The sequence below is a fragment of the Echinops telfairi genome, unplaced genomic scaffold, assembly GCF_000313985.2.
Source record: "Echinops telfairi isolate 266 unplaced genomic scaffold, ASM31398v2 ScPeMD7_7469;HRSCAF=8507_0, whole genome shotgun sequence".
Lineage (NCBI taxonomy): Eukaryota > Metazoa > Chordata > Mammalia > Afrosoricida > Tenrecidae > Echinops > Echinops telfairi.
In genome coordinates this window covers 47,338,644-47,355,496 of record NW_022111372.1, presented here as the reverse complement: position 1 = coordinate 47,355,496, position 16,853 = coordinate 47,338,644, and the positions used below count along the sequence as shown (strand labels likewise).

General features: G+C 40.1%; 1 protein-coding gene across 5 annotated transcripts in view; it reads left to right on the top strand.

Annotated features, from left to right (window-relative positions):
- Nucleotides 1–8,314: 8,314 nt before the first annotated feature.
- The window catches only part of MAPK9 (mitogen-activated protein kinase 9), a 43,247-nt gene continuing 34,708 nt past the window's right edge, over nucleotides 8,315–16,853 (top strand). For all 5 annotated transcript variants that reach the window (XM_004696842.2, XM_004696843.2, XM_045284519.1 and 2 more), the window contains exon 1: nucleotides 8,315–8,481. In XM_004696842.2, coding sequence (XP_004696899.1) covers nucleotides 8,360–8,481 — 122 coding nt within the window. In that variant the 5' untranslated portion in view covers nucleotides 8,315–8,359. The remainder of the gene's footprint in view (nucleotides 8,482–16,853) is intronic.

Genomic DNA, 16,853 nt, shown 5'->3' with positions numbered 1-16,853 from the left:
AAAACAAAACAAATGTGCTTGACAGAATGGATGTACGTATGGATTGTAATAAGACTTGTATGAGCCCCCAATAAAATGATTAAAAATAAAAAAGAAAGTATCTGCCTCTTCACTCAAAGCTGGGCTAATGCTAATGAGTAGACAGCTCAGTCTTGCCTCACAGGAAGCTTTCCTTTATATCCCTGTCTTTACAGACATACCGTATGTACTCGAGTATAAGCCAACCTAAATATCAGCCGAGGCACCTAATTTTACCACAAAACTGCATTAAAATGTGCATAAAAATGTGCTGAAAAACTCGGCTGATAGTCAAGTATATATGGTACTTTTACCCACACTCACACACACTTTCCTAAACTTGAGATTAAGGTCTCTTTTGTGCTTATTTCCACATACATACCCGTTGGTAAGTTCCTACAGAGCATGATGAGTGTACGCTCCCTCCCCGTTGGCATTTCAAGGAAAGAAGCTCTCTGGGTTGGTCTGCAACTACAACCACTAGCCTTGTGCTTGACTGGCAGTCTGCTTGTTGAAAGAAGTCAGTAAATGGTAACTGATAATCCCATAAGCAGTAGGGTGTACATTCTGTAGTTCTTCCCCACTGTAAAAGGTTGTAACTGTACATTTGTAGTTTGAGCTATTTTTTATTTTGGGAGAAATTAATCAGCAAATGTAACATGCTCTTCATACTTGAACTAGTGGTATTTAGAAGAATACTAGAGGTACTGCTTTCTTACTCTAGCTCAAACAGATAAAAATTTCCTCCTGTCTACTATATATACAGTGGGTAGATTTTATGCCAGCAGTTCTACAGGATTCTCCAGTCTTGGAGAAATAGAGACCAGTGTTCCTGGAAGCAGGGTGGTCAAACTGGAAGGGCAGGGGTGAGGAGCCCTGCCCTGAGGCCTCCCCTCCCTAGCCCTAGGGCTGGAAGACCACATGGAGCAGACTGTGTCATCCCCACCCCCACCCTCTGCTGAGCTTTTTCACAGGGATCACATGGTGGACACTGGACCGCCCCTTACATTGTTGGAGCCATGCTGTGGGGAGTATGTGGCAGGGCCCTGGGGAGACAAAGGTGTGTAGGAAAAGCGTTCCTGCTTCTGAGGAGCTCAGAAAAGGTGCATTTTCGTGCTAGAAGCCCGAGAGTGCTGCTAGTGCTTGAGCATGTGGTAGGAGCAGAGCCCTGTGTTGAACTGTGAGGGGTGCAGTAGCCGCACTCACCGCGGGCAGCCAAGGGTAAGGAACCTGAACGCCTGCTGTGGGGAGTGCAGATGCCTTTGTTGGAGGTGCGCTTTGCTGCATGGAAACTTCCTGTGCTCCCCTGTTTGTACAGCTATTTTCTGAACCCAGCTGATGTTCTGTCAGGTTGAAGCATAATCTCCACACAAACAATTCACTAATAGTTCATAATTTAGCAATTATTCTCAGGGTACCTTGAGGGTCGTTCCCTTGCTCTCATGAAGCCCAAGCATGACCGAGATGGTGACTTTGACAGCTCTCTTTTGTTAGTAAGTCTCCTCATGACTTCAGTTTTCCTCATGTACTTGAAACCTGATAAGTGATTCTCTTACTGTCAAAGACAAAATATTTTAATTTAAAAATCAGTTTAAATCTAGAGATGAAATTGTAATAACAATTGTAGAAGCGAATGTGAGTTAATATACTCGATAATTCAAAGAAGTGAATGTAATAATAATATAGTAGTCAGAGTATAGGTTGTAAGGAGCTGTGGCAGACAGAACTAAAGAGCTGCTCAACCACACTGAGATTTATTTCTGTCAGTCCCAGTGTGGGTAGGTGGTGGGGGGAATTGGGTTTTCAGGAATCTGCCTATGGGCTGCTCTGTGGCTTCCATCTCCAGGTCTAAGACCACTGATCCTCCCAGCCAGCTGCAAGAGAGAAAGATTGCATGGGAGACAAGCAGCTTTCTGTAAATGAGCAATCCTGAAGTAGCACACCTCACTTCTGCCCCCACCTGGCTACTTGGACAGTTGCCAGGTGTAGCTTCTAGTTGGGCAGCTATTGTGGGGATGCTTCTGTTACTAAAAGGAAGAAGGAATGGATGAGGGAAGCTATATGCAGTCAATGTCACAGTCATATTGTTTGCTCTGCCTTTACCTGTCAAAGTAGCTCCCGCTTGCTTATATCTGCTGTGCCATCCTCCGTTCCTGTCTCCCCCAGATCAGCAAGTCCCATTTGATCTTCCTGCAAACTGCATTTTCTTCTGTACCAGCTGCCACTACCTCTGTGTAGACCCTGATATTTTTGCCTGATCTCCCTTTCTTCCCTTTTTGGTTTCCTGAATCATCTTCCTGAAGTCTGTTTATGTTTCTCTTCTGTTCTGGTGATCCCACAGCCCACAGAGCCAAACCCAGATGTCTCTGAGTGACTTCCAGGGCCTGTGGTGATCTGGCCTCATTTTCTCTCTTCAGCTCTATTACCACCACCATCTCCAAAAAAACCTCAATGTCACAGAGTCCATTCTGACTCATAGTGACCCTACTGTCCAGAAAAACTGAGTCTCAAATGACTTATCATGCTCAGAATACACCACTGCCTCTATACATGCTGTTCTCTTCTCACCTCCCCTGGGTTCCAGTCCTGATGTGCCCAGCCCTGAACATGTAAGCCTCCCTAAGGGCAGTCACTTTGTCATTGTTCTGGTACTGACCTGATCAGCAGAGGATTCTCATTACATGGTTTATGAGTGGCCAATGTTTTTGGTGCAAAGTAACTACTACTAACAATAGAAAAGGATGTAGTCCTCACCTGCCTGCCTTTGATCAATTCTTGTCTCTGACTGTTGGCCCTTGTACCTTACTGGCCAAATTTAGCAATCTCCTGTGTCTGCCCATAGTCCCTGCCCTGTGTCCCTACTCTGTCTCTGGCAAAGTAGTCAAAGCTGGATGTTGCTGCTACCTCTGAAGCTTGTCTGGTCTGTACCCTACCAGTGGACAAGATCTCTTTGTCCTTTTTCCTGCAAGTATTTTACTTACATTTTGCTTATTGCTCATACCTTACTATAACTTGTGGAATTTTTTAGTCTTCTCTCATTGAATTATTGAATTATATACTGCTTTACAACCCATTTCCAGCTGATCTCCTACAATAGTTAGTTCAGTCTTGTAGAAAAGCCCCCAATAAGTGTTATGGGTGAATTGTCTGACCAAATGGTGAACCAATCTGTCTTTAGAAAGTGGTATTCCTTCATTCAGATGGAGCAGCATGGTGAGCGCATCATGAAGTACTGTACTGTGAGTCGTCCGGCTGCGGTTGCACTGAGTGCTTCCCCTGTTTAGGAGCTACGCCTTCCCTGGCCTAGGCGTATGGGCTGCCCCTGTGAGAAAACACACCTGACCCCACTCTCTGCAGCTTACAGGACAGCCCTGATCGCCTGGACCAGACTCTGATTCCCTTCCTTACAAGCGATTTGGTGTGAGTGGGGATACCTAACCTCATTCAGCCTGGATGCTCAAGTATAAAATAGGACTGATACTCCAGCTATCTGTTCTATGATAATCATTCATTAGAGCATTGAGTGCTGTGGTGGTTCCCCCAGAGACGCTCTCATACTTTTCCTTCCCAGGAACCAGGTAAACATGAAGCAATGGTCAGCTGGAGAAGCTGTTTATTGGATGTAGGTTTCTTGTTGGATTTGCTGTGTCGATTTATTTCATTGTTTGATGGAAATCCAAGACATCATTGTGTTGATACATAACTCATTATTACAAAGACCCCTGGGTGGGTAGACATTAAGAAGCAGCAGGAGTTTGGAGCTGTAATGTTTAAATCCTGTGTTTTTAAACAATATGGAATCTTTATATGAATTTATTCGTGGATTTTAAATAAAAAACAAGCAAATAAATGAATCGCTTTTTGTTTACCAAAATAAATAAATAAAATGAGTGTAACTGCAGTTTTCTCTTTGTTTTCTGGATAAAATCACTTAAGCTTCTACACAGCGGGACTCTGCAACCTACTGCTGAAATCATGGAAAGACGGCTTTCCACTGCTGATCATTTACACACATACACTCTGGTTCATACGCATGGTAGCATCAACATTACTAGTTGGGACAACTGCATTTTCTGTGTGGGGAGATCGCTGCTGCTGTGGATTCATGGAGTACAGACCCAGGTCCTAAGCTCTCTGGGAAGCAGACGATATGATCCACGGTGTGCATGGAACATGGATGTTACCATAGCCCGCTAGCAATCTTGATTTTCTTTCTTTCTTACAACTGTACTAAGATATAGTTCACATGCCATACAATTCACCCATTTAAAATGATTCTATGCAAATGTGTATACCCTATACCACATTCAATATTAGAGCATTTGCATCACCTCAAAAAGGAGCCCCATGTTCTTTAGCTTTCACCTCTCTTTCTTATCCCCACCTCCCTAAGCAGCCACTGTACTCCTTTCTGTTGCTGTGGATTATCCTAATCTGGACTTTCATGTGAATGGAATCATGTCAAATGTGGTTTTTTTGTGACTGGCTTTTCTCATTTAGCGTACAGTTTTCAAGGCTTATTCATGTCATAGCATGTACTCACATTTTCCTTTTTATTACATTGTGTGCATATGCCACATTTTGCTTATCTATGCATCTGTTGATGGATGTTTGCATTGGTTTACCTTCTGTCTGTTGTGAATAATGCTGCAGTGAACACTGGTGTACAGGTGTCAGTGTGAGCCGTTGTTTTTCAAGTTTTTACTGGAATTGCTGGTTCATGTGGCAGTTTGAAAAAATCTTTCTATGGATATGTACATTGTTTGCAGTACAATTCAGTGATTTAAATATATTTTAAAAGAGTTGTGCAGTCATCACCACAATCAATTTTAGATAATTTTATTTGTGTATCCATTGCTATTAACTCCACATTTCCCCAACCTCCCCTGTCATAACCTAGAGAGATAGTAATCTAGTTACTGTCTCTATATATCCACATATCTTGGGTTTTATAAAAAAAAAAAATATAGAAGAACTCTTATCTGAAACAACAAAACACAGATAAACTTTGATCTAAAAGCAGAAAATAATAAAAACTAGATCAACTTAAAAATGGACCAAAAGGTAAACTGGCATTCCATGATGCTCACCTTCCCAACACAATTGCTGAAGACAAATGAGTGCATAAGCAAATGTAAAGAAAACTGATGGTGCCTGGTTATCAAAAGATAGAGTCTTAAAGGCTTGAAGGTAAACAAGTGGCCATCTAGCTTAGAAGCAACAAAGCCCACATGGAAGAAGCACACCAGCTTGTGTGATCATGAGGTATCGAAGGGATCAGGTATCAGGCATTAAAGAACAAAAGATCATATCATTGTGAATGAGGGGGAATGTGGAGTGGGGACCCAAAGCCCATCTGTAGGCAACTGGACATTCCCTTATGGAAGGGTCGTGGGGAGGAGACGAGCCAGTCTGGGTGCAGTGTAGCCACAATGAAACATACAACTTTCCTCTAGTTCTTAAATGCTTCCTCTTCCCCCCACCCCCACCCCCACTATTATGATCGCAATTCTACCTTACAAATATGGCTAGACCAGAGGATATACACTGGTACAGATAGGAATGGGAAACATAGGGAATCCAGGACAGATGATCCCTTCGGGACCAGTGGTGAAGAGTGGCGATGCCGGGAGGGTTGAGGGAGGGTGGGGTAAAAAGGGGAACCGATTATAGGGATCTACATCTACATCTACAGGGATCCGCCTCCTTGAGGGACGGACAACAGAAAAGTGGGTGAAGGGAGACAGGCAGTGTAAGATATAACAAAAATAATAATTTATAAATTATCAAGGGTTCATGAGGGAGGGGACAGTGGGGAGGGAGGGGGAAAATGAGGAGCTGATGCCAGGGGCTTAAGTGGAGAGCAAATGTTTTGAGAATGACGAGGGTAACGAACATACAAATGTGCTTTACACAATTGATGTATGTATGTATGTATTGTGATAAGAGTTGTATGACCCCCCAATAAAATGATTAATATTTATATATATAAATGCACTAACAAAAAAAATGGGTCAAAAGGGAAAACAAATGGTAAGATGTTAAATTTTAAGCTAATTGCCTGTAGCAATCCATTCCAATGTACTGTGAAGACAAAAATGGTTCACATCCCTCATCAGTGGTCTGAGAGAGTTCAATGGAAACTTAATCCACGTGGGGCTTCTGCAAATGGGTTTTGGGGTTGTCATGTGGCAGTTTTATGTGTTATATTTTGAAGATCTGCCCAACTGTCTTCTACCATGTCTCCACCATTTCACATACCACCAGCAATGGACAAAACTTCCAATTTTTCCACATCCTCACCAGTACTTGTTATTTTCTGTTTACATATTCTTATTTTGTTTTTCATAGTAAGCATCCTAGTGGGCATTGCACACACTGCTATCTAGTAGATTCTAACTCATAGTGAACCTACATACAGTTTCTAAGACTGGGGAAGTCTTTATAGGAGCAGACTACCTCACCTTTCTCCTGCGGAGCAGCTGGTAGGTTTGAACCGCCGGCTGTGTAGTTAGTAGTCCAGTACTGACCCTGTAGTGCCAATGCAAATACAAGCCACAATGAGATGCCACTTCATGCCCACTCACTCAAAAAACTCCCTGCCATCCAGTTGATTCTAACTCACCGTGACCTGAGAAGATGGAGTAGAACTGCCTCTCTGGGTTTGTGAGACTTTTAAATCTCTTAAATCTTTTACAGGAGCAGATACCCGCATTCCCTGCCGCCACCACCCCCTTGGAGCAACTGGCCACTTTAAACTGCTGACCTGGTGGCTGGCAGCTCAGTGTGTAGCCCACTATGCTATGCTACTAGGGCTCCTCTTCATACTTTATCGGATGCTCCATTTAGAGTTAATTTTCATATATGGTATGAGCTACAGACCCTACTTTATTCTTCTACATATGGAAATGTAGTTGTTCCAACTTGTATTTTTATTATTAGTGTAAGAGTTCTTTATCTATTCTAGGTAAGTCTTTTCCCCCAGACACTTTGACATATAAATCCTGGTTTCTGGCTCATTACTTTAGTCCTTAATTTTTAACTTACCAGAAAATGAATCCATTTTGTTTTTCTGCAGCACTTCAAGAAGTGATTATTTTGAAACAATACCTCCATCTCCAGTTGAGACAGTAGGCATAAACTATTCTCATAAGGGAGTAAGCTAATGAGAAACATGCAGTAAGGTAGTCTTGTGGTGATTGGTCATAATGTGTAGGTTATTTTCTGTAATTTTTTTAAAAAGCAAATTCCTGAAACTATGGTCACACAGAGCCTCAAAATTCCTTCTTTTCCAAAAAGTTTTATACCATCAAGATGTCTGCATTTTTGTGGGTTTTTTAACTTTAGTATTTGGTAAAGTTGAGATTATATTTTCTTATTTATCAATAAACTTAAACAGAGTTAGGTGAACTAATGAATCCTGTTGTCTCGTGGAGAAAGTATTGGATTGCTAACTGAAAGATGGGTTAATCTTCTTCCATGAAAGATTTACAGCATCCCATCAGAAGATCCAAAACAATCATATTGATGCAAATGAGGAGGGTTGGAGTGGAGATCCAAAGACCATCTGTAGACAATTGGACATCCCCTCAAAGAATAGTCACAAGGAAGGAATAAGTCAGCCAGGGTGCAGTGTAGCACCGATGAAACACACAATCCTCTAGTTCTTTAACTAGAGGATTCCTTCTCCCCACTATCATGACCCAGTTCTGCCTTACAAATTCGGTTATCCCGGAGCATATACACTGGTACAGATAAGAGCTCTAAACACATGAAATCCAGGACAGATAAACCCCTCAGGAATATTAATGGGAGTAGCAATACCATGAGAGTAGGGGGAGGGTGTGGGAAGGGGGAGAGAGGGGGAACTGATCACACTGATCAACAGGGGGACAAACAACAGAAATGTGGGTGAAGGGAAAACGCATATGGTGTAAGATATGAAATAACAATTATTTATAATTTATCAAGGGTTTACAAGGGTGGGAGGGAGGGAAAAAGAGGAGTTGATACCAAGAGCTCAACTAGAAAGAAAATGCTTTGAAAATGATGATGGCAACATACGCACAAATGTGCTTGATACAGTCGATATATGCATTGTTAAAAGACCTGTAAGAGCCCTCAATAAAATAATTATTTTAAAAAATCCACAGCTTCAGAAACCCTATGGAACAATTCTACTGTGTCCTATAAGGTCACTCTGAGTCAGAATGGTCTCGGCAGCAGTGGGTTATTAAGTGAGCTATTGGTATTTACAATTTCAGTCAGAGTGCATGTTCATTTTGTTTTAAGGATTCTGACGACTATCCCGGCGCTTTGGAATACCATATGACACTACATCATGAGTGACAGTAAATGTGATAGTCAGTTTTACAGCGTGCAAGTGGCAGACTCAACGTTCACAGTCTTAAAACGCTACCAGCAGTTGAAACCAATTGGCTCTGGAGCGCAAGGGATTGTTTGGTAAGTATCATCTGTTTAATGGTGTGGACGGAATTTTTGCTATAATGAAAAGTAAAACCAAACCATCAGAATTTTAAAATGCTGATGATAAAAGTACTCTTTTCTTTGCTATGGGCTTATGAGCTAAATTGGATCAACCTTGTTCTCTAGTTATATGTAGTCAGAGTAAAGGCTACAAACCCAAATTCTTAGAATGCTGCAAAAATGTGAATAGGTAGCAATTTTTCTTTCTTTGTTTCTATTTTTGTTTGTTCTTTTTGTTTCTTTCCCTTTTTTTTTCATTCCCCTTATTATAATATCAGAATATTAGGTATGACAGTGAGTTGTAACAGAAGTTTGGAGTTTTATTCATTTCTTCATCATGGCCACCTTTTCCCCCTCCCCCTTTTATTCCCAATCACTCCTATTCATTTCCAGGCGCCATCCTTGCTGTGCCTTGCCATTCATTGGCAGGATGAGGCCAGTCAGTCTCATCCCCACCCCATGGATTACCCAGGAAGGGATGCTGTGTGAGGGGTTGGGCTGGCCGTCTCTTCCTTGGTGTCTCACTTCAACTATGTGTCCAGCCCAGGACGTCAGAATCGTTAGTCTGACCCTGAACTTAGTCTCTTGCATGGTAAGACAGTCAGCTGCTGCAGCATCACTGGCCAGCTAAAGGTAAAGTTTTTCACATGTTTTTTAGACTACAGTTGTCAGCACTTCCCAGCACTTTTTATCCCTTATTTTTCTGAATGAAACTTTTTTGGGGGGAGGAATGGGAGGTCAATAAAAACAAGATTCTCTTCACATGTGAAAGGGACAGTGATGAAGTTCTTGCTCCATCTAAGTTTACAGGTAGCTGACAGAGGGGATTCAGGAAAAATGGGAATTCTTTTGGATATTTTGCTGGTGGACTTTATGCTTTCCTCCAGAGAGGCTGAACTTTGAGAATCGACTGTAGTTTATAATTGACTCTCTATTGCAGATAAATCAGATCCCGGAACTCAGTTGTTTTCTTTTGTCCTCAGTGGTTGGCAGCCCCGTAGGTAAACAAAGATGGTAGTCACAGTGGCCCAGAATAAGTTTTGAGAGCGAAGCGGCTGTTTGGAAGAACCAGCCTTCCAGCGTGTCTGAAATAGTGCTGATCTTCACTGCTGTTACACTGTACTGGCTACAGTGAATCCCATGTGCCTTGAGATGTTTTTGAAGTCAGTAAATGATTCCAAATTTAATTTCTTTTTTAATATTCATAAAAGACTCCAGAAAATAGAACATTCTGTTAATTTATCACCAAACCAAACTCACTGCCCTCAAGCCTATCCCCACTCATACTTACAGGGTAGAACCGCCCCTGTGGGTTTCCAAGGCTGTAAATCTTTACGGAAGCAGAAAGCCTCATACTTTTCCCATCTTTTGATTTATAGTCCATCTTTTATTTGAAACTGGATGGTAATTAGGCACAGGCAATTTGGCAAAACTGTTCTCAAGGGCATTTAATGTAATAACCACATTAAGAGACTGAGTAAAAACTAGTATTTACTTATAAAATGCAAAGCTTTACAAAGGGTGGGCATTTGAAATGAATGACTTCCTTATAGCATAGTAAATAACAATGAAATTTGCATGTTACTTTATTTGCTATCTAGTTTGCATGTTATTAGCTTTATTTTTTAAAGAGGAATAGTTTAATAATGAAACAACTCATATGGTTGTGCATTTTTTATTTGAAAATTTTAGTTTTGAATTTAAAAAAATTAATTTGGCATCACAAGGATTCCTGGTGGCACAGTGGTTAAAGAACTCAGCTGGTAACTAAAAGGTTGGCAGTTTGAGGCACCAACTGCTCTTCATAAGAAAGATGTGGCAGGCTGTTTCCATAAAGATTTTCAGCTTAGGAACCCTATGGAGCAGTTCTACTCTGTCCTATAGGATCACTTTGAGTTAGAATCAACTCCACAGCAGTGGGTAAATTCCAGACTTCCTCAGCTAATAGTAATAATAGTAATAGTAGTAAAAATTATAGAATAGAAAGTTCTGAATTTTAAAAAATTTAGACTTTAATGATAGCTTTGAAAAAACTAGAATAACACTTGTTATTGTTTATGGATATGTCACTCTTGCTACTAAAGTTTTGTATTTAATACTTTCATATAATAATAAATGTGAAATAAATTGTGATTTTTAAAATAGTAGCTTAAGTTATGCTTGATAGAGTCTTAACAGTAACTTTACCTAACTCTTAGTGTTTTCATCATTAAATGAACTTATGACAATTTTTAGTGATGTTTATAGGAGCAGCTTTCACTTCACATACGCCAAGGCATTAATATGTTGAGATTAAATTTTTAACAATAGCTTATAGTTTTCTCTTTTTTTAAGGTTCCTTTTTGTATTTTTCTTTGGCAAAGCCCCATTTTCATAGCTTGAAATTAATCCTAAGGAAAGATAAAAAGTGGATTGCCTTTTAGCTCAATAAGGAAGTTGTTTACTTTAAACAAGTAGAGGAGTATTTATTGGAGAGGAAGATCTCCTAACGAGCTTATTCGCAGCTAACAGTTATTTTTGATCTTTGAAGTGATTAATTCATCCACCTTTGTAACCCACGCAAATAAAAACTGTTAGGTTAACTTTACTGGGTGGATAAAAGGGATTAATTAACTTCATTAGCTCATTGGTATTTTCTTTGTAAAAATATTTGTACAATTATGAAAATTAGACTTATAGGTGCTTCATCTGTAGGCCTCAGGCAGCCTGCTAGTCTGTAGCAGCTGGGTCTTGGTGGTTGGAAAGCTTGGGTTCTCAGTGTTACCTTATTGCTTTTTTTCATGGAGTGCTATAGTGGTTTCCTTTCAGCCAATGAGATGGAGATGGCTGCTGCGTATAGTCCACATGAATTCTCTGGACTGCTACAGCAAGTTGCCACAGACTTGGTGTTTTAAAGGACAGAAATGTATTCTCCGAGCTGAAAGTCCTGTGTTAGGTGTGAACTGCATCATACTCTCCGCAGGCTCTAGAAGAGGGAAGAATCTGCTCCATGCCGCTCTTGGCTTTGGGTGGTTGCCAGTGTTCTTTGACTTGTAAAACCGCATCACTTCAGTCCCTGAATCCATTGTCACATGGCCTTCTGTCCTGTGTGTGTTCTATCTCTGAGTCCCCTCCCCTTTTCTTAAAAGATCATATCGGAGTTAGAACTCACCCAAGTATGACCTCCTCTTAACTATTTGCAACACTAGTCAGCACAGTACACCTTCCCTCTGTGCTCAAGGCTCCATAGGCCTGATGAGCTGTAGTAGTGGTGAACTGGGAGCAGCCGTCTAAAAGACAGGAAGGAGGTTTTCCCCATGACATTTGCCATGTCTTTTGGGGATTTTTCCTGCCTGTGTTTTGAATAGCACCTTCAATATTGGCATTATGCTTGTATTAGTCTAGGTACTTTGGAGAAACAAATCCAGAGCAACTCATGTATAAGAGAGAGTTTTATGCAAAGAAAATGTGCATCACAAAAACATCCCAACCCAATGCTGCCCAAGCCCACAAGTCCAACATTAACCCATACCCAACACCAGTCCACAAAGTCCTCCACCTCACAAAACAGAGGCAATAATGCCGACTGTAGGAGGAAAGCTGAGTCAGTGAACGTGTAAGCATCTCAGCACTGGCAGGGGTCTCCACACGGCTGCTCCGGCCCCCAGGGCTGCATCGGGATAGATCCATGCGGCTTCTCCTTGGGGATGTCTTGTAGGAAATCCATCTTGCAAGCTGAAGCAGGGAACTGCTAAGGCAGCTGCACCCGATGCAACCATCACAAAACAAGAGACCCGAGAACTAGAAAGGCTGAGGCTCACCACCCATTTATCCCTCCGCCTTTCAACCAGCACCACATGTGATTATTGGCCAGGCTGGCACAATTAACTAACTCAGCTATTAATCATGCAAATTAGATTTTTCCTCTCCATCAGTGGTAGAAGGGCCTGAGGGTCCCCAACATGGAGCCCTGGTTTCCAGATAACACATTCTCCCCATTGGTTTCTTCCCTACAAATGTGACAAGTTCATTCCCATTGCCATGGCTTTTGAACTCTCGCATCTCCCGGTTGTGTTCTCCTGTGTACCTCATTAAACTCCTGAGATGTCCACACACTTCCCCTTCTCTCATCTATGAAGCATCACCAAATAATCTTGCTTTGAGTGGCTTGAGCCAAATGCTTGACTGGTGCACACACATAAGAGAGAGAGAGACCAAAAGTCTTGGGGAAGTTGCTCTAACCTAACCTGTGTTTGAAATATTAGTAATAATGAATAGTTATTTATAAGTAATTTTAACGTCCTTTCTTCCCCTTTGCCTTTTGTGTTCATACTCTGTCAGGCTACAAGGATACTAAGTAGGATGGGAAAATAATTGGGCAATTTCACATTCCTGTTTATTAAAAAAAGAAAAAAAACCTACGAAAATGTGGTATTTTCTAAAATAACCTCAGCAAGTAAGCTACTACTTTGACACCAAAAAATTGGATTTTATTTATTATATTCCTTATTAAAAATATTGCCATTATAGAAGTAATTGATTTGATCATCTGAAAACTTTATTTCATAGGTATTATACTTTAAAATTATTCATCAGTGATCGTTTGGAGGTATGAGTGGCTAAATGCCACCTCCTACCCAAATGTCCATGCCCTCATCCCTGGGACATGCAAATGTTACCATACATTAAAAGAAGGGAATGTGTAGATTTTATTAAAATTAAAAACCTTGGAATGGGGAGGTTATCCTAGATTATCCAGGTGGACCCAGTATAACCATGAGGGTCCTTCAGAAGGAAAGGCAAGAGGGTCAGAATCAGAAAAAGACATGTGATGACAGAAGTAGAGATTCAAATGATACAGGGTCAGTGGGCAAGGAATATAGGCAGTTTCTTGGAGCCAGAAAAGGAAAGGAAAATAGATTCTTCCCAAGAGCTTTCAGAAGGAACACATCCAGGCTGACACATTGATTTTAGTCTTATATGACCCAAGATGGATAATTGATCTCCAGAACTGTAACATAATAAATGTATACTGTTTTAAGTCACTAAGTTTGATGTAGTTTATTGCAACCACATAGAAAACTACTATAGAGGGAATGTGTGGTTTTATATTTTTGCTAACTGTAGTATCATAATAGCAAGAGTATATAGTTTATAGCCTCCACTTGTCTGTCAGTTTATTGTACTTGATGGTTTGTGTGTTGCTGCTTTGCTGAAAGCTATGTCACTGATATTTCAAATACCAGCAAGGTCACCCAAAGTAAAAAGTTTTCAGCAGAGCTTTAAGACTTAAGAGCAGTCTGCAAAGAAGGAATAGGCTGTCTACTTCAGAGGAATTAGCTACTGGAAACCCAATGGACAGTATCAGACATTGTCAGTTACTGAAAACCTAAGGAATAGAAGTAGAACGTTGTCAGAGATAGTGCCAGAACTTGAGCCCCTCAGGTTGGAAGGCACTCAAAACATGTCTGAGGAAGAGCTACCTTCTCACCGTAGAGTCAGCCATGATGACGTGGGTGGAGGAAAGCCTGTGGGAGTGCAGCCTTTGGGACTTTCATTTACTGTTGGGGCATGACTCAAAATGAGAAGACATAGCTGCAAACATCAAGTAATAATTGGAGCTTGGAATGCATGAAGTATGATGAATCTAGGAAAGTAGGAAGTCATTAAGAATGAAATAAAATGCATAAAGATTGATATTCTAGGCATTAGTGAGCTGAAATGGTCTGGTATTGGTCATTTTGAATCAGAAAAATAATATGATTTACTGTGCCAGGAATTATTTAATCAAGAGGAATGGCATTGCATTCATCTTCAAAAAGAATATTTCAAAATCTATTTTAAAGTACAATGCTGTCTATGGTAACGTGATATCTATCTGCATACAAGAAATCCAATCAATACAACTATTATTTAAATTTATGCACCAACCACTAAGGCCAGTGATGGGGAAATTGAAGAATTCTACCAACATCTTCAGTCTGAAATTAATCAAGCATGCAATCAAGATGCATTGATATTTATTGGTGATAGGAATGAAAAATGAAGGAAACTCATATATAACTTCTAAAACAAGTCCACAAGAGTCAAAATACAGCCTTGAAAATATCCCACCCAATATTGAGAACATCTCAAGAACAGATTTGCTGCATTGAATACTAATGACAGAAGACCTGATGAGTTGTGGGAGGACATCAAGAACATTATACATAAAGAAACCAAAAATTCATTAAAAAGACTGTAAAGAAAGAAAAGATTAACATGGATGTCAGAAGAGACTCTGAAATTTGCTCTTAATCATAGAGTAGTTAAAGCAAATAGAAGAAATGGTCAAGTTAAAGAGCTGAACAGAAAATTTCAAAGGATAACTCAAGAAGCTACAACCCAATATAATGAAATATGCGCAGCTCTGGAGTTTGAAAACAAAAAAGGAAGACAATACTCAGCATATCTGAAACTAAAAGAACTCAATAAAAATGAAAGCCTCAAGTTGCAATATTGAAAGCTTCTCTGAGCAAAATATTGAATGATGCAGGAAGCATTGAAAAAATATAGAGGGAATACACAGAGGCTGTGTACCAAAAGGAACTAGTTGACATTCATCCATTTCAAGAGATAGCATATGAGCAAGAAGCAATGGTACTAAAGGAAGTCCAAATTGAACTGAAAGCATTAGCTAAAAACAAGACTTCAGGAATTGCTGAAATACCAGTTGAACTGTTTCAGCAAGCTAATGAAGCACTCCCTTATTTATGCCAGAAAATTTGAAAGACAGCTACTTGGTCAATTAATTGGAGCAATTCATATTTGTACTCATCCCAAAGAAAGGTGACTCAACATAATGCACAAATTATAGAACAATATCATTGATATCACATGCAAATAAAATTTTGCTGAAGAGCATTCAGAAATGGTTGCAGCAGTACATTCACAGGGAATTGCCAGAGGTATAGGCTGGATTCAGAAGAGGATGTAGAATAAGGAATATTATTGCTGATGTCAGATGGATCTTGACTGAAAACAGAGGATACCAGAAAGATGCTTATTTGTGTTTCATTGACTATGCAGAGGCATTCGACTATGTTGATCACAACAAATTATGGATAACGTTGAAAAGAATGGGAATTCCAGAACACTTCATTGTGCTCAGGTAGAACTTATAAGTGGATCAAGAGGCAGTTGTGCCAACAGAAAAAGGAAATATCGCATGGGTTAAAATCAGGAAATATGTGTGATAGAATAGTATCATTTCATCATACTTATTCAATCTGTATGCTGAGAAAATCATCTGAGAAACTAGACTGTATGAGAAATGTGACATCAGGATTGGAGGAAGGCTTATTAACAGCCTTCAGTATGCAGATGACACAACCTTGCTTACTGAAAGTAAGAAGGACTTGAAGCACTTGCTGACGAGGATCAAGGATTTCAGTCTTCAGTATGGACTGCAACTCAATGTAAAGAAAACAAAATACAACTGGAAAAACTGGTAACATCATGATAAATGGAGAACAGATCCAACTGTCAAGGATTTTGTCTGGCTTGGATCCACAATCAATGTTCATTGATACAACAGTCAAGAGATCAAATGGTGCATTATATTGGGTAAATCTGCACAAGACCTCTTTTAAAGTGCTGAAAAGCAAAGATAATACTTTGAGTACTAAGATGTGCCTGACCCAACCCATGATATGTTCAATTGTTTCATATGCATATGAAAGTTGGACATTGAATAAGAAAGACTAATGAAAAATTGATGCATTTGAACCATGGTGTTGGCGAAGAATATTGAAAGTATCATAGACTGCCAAAAAAACCAAATAAATCTGTCTTGGAAGATGTCAAAATGCTCCTTAGAGGTAAGGATGACGAGACTTTGTCTCATGTCCTTTGAACATGTTGTTAGGAGAGACCAATCCTTGGAAGAGGACCTCATACTTGGTAACTTGGAGGGACAGCAAGAGGAATTACTGAAACCCAAATGAAGACTGAGCATGATAGTGGGAAAAGAGGAAAGTAAAAGAAAATAGAGGAAAGAGCTAGGAGGCAAAGGGCATTTATAGAGTAGACCTCTATAAATGCATGTACCTATGCAAATATATTTATATATGAGGATGGGGAAATAGATCTATGCACATGTATTTATAGGTTTAGTATCAAGGTAGCAGAAGGACATTGAGCCTCCACTCAAGTACTCTCTCAATGCAAGAATATTTTTTCCTATTAAATTGGCATTCTATGATGCTCACCTTCCTGACACAACCACTGAAGACAAAGCGGGTAAATAAGCAAATGTGGTGAAGAAAGCTGATGGTGCCCAGCTATCAAAAGATAAAGTGTCTGGGGTCTTAAAGGCATGAAGGTAAACA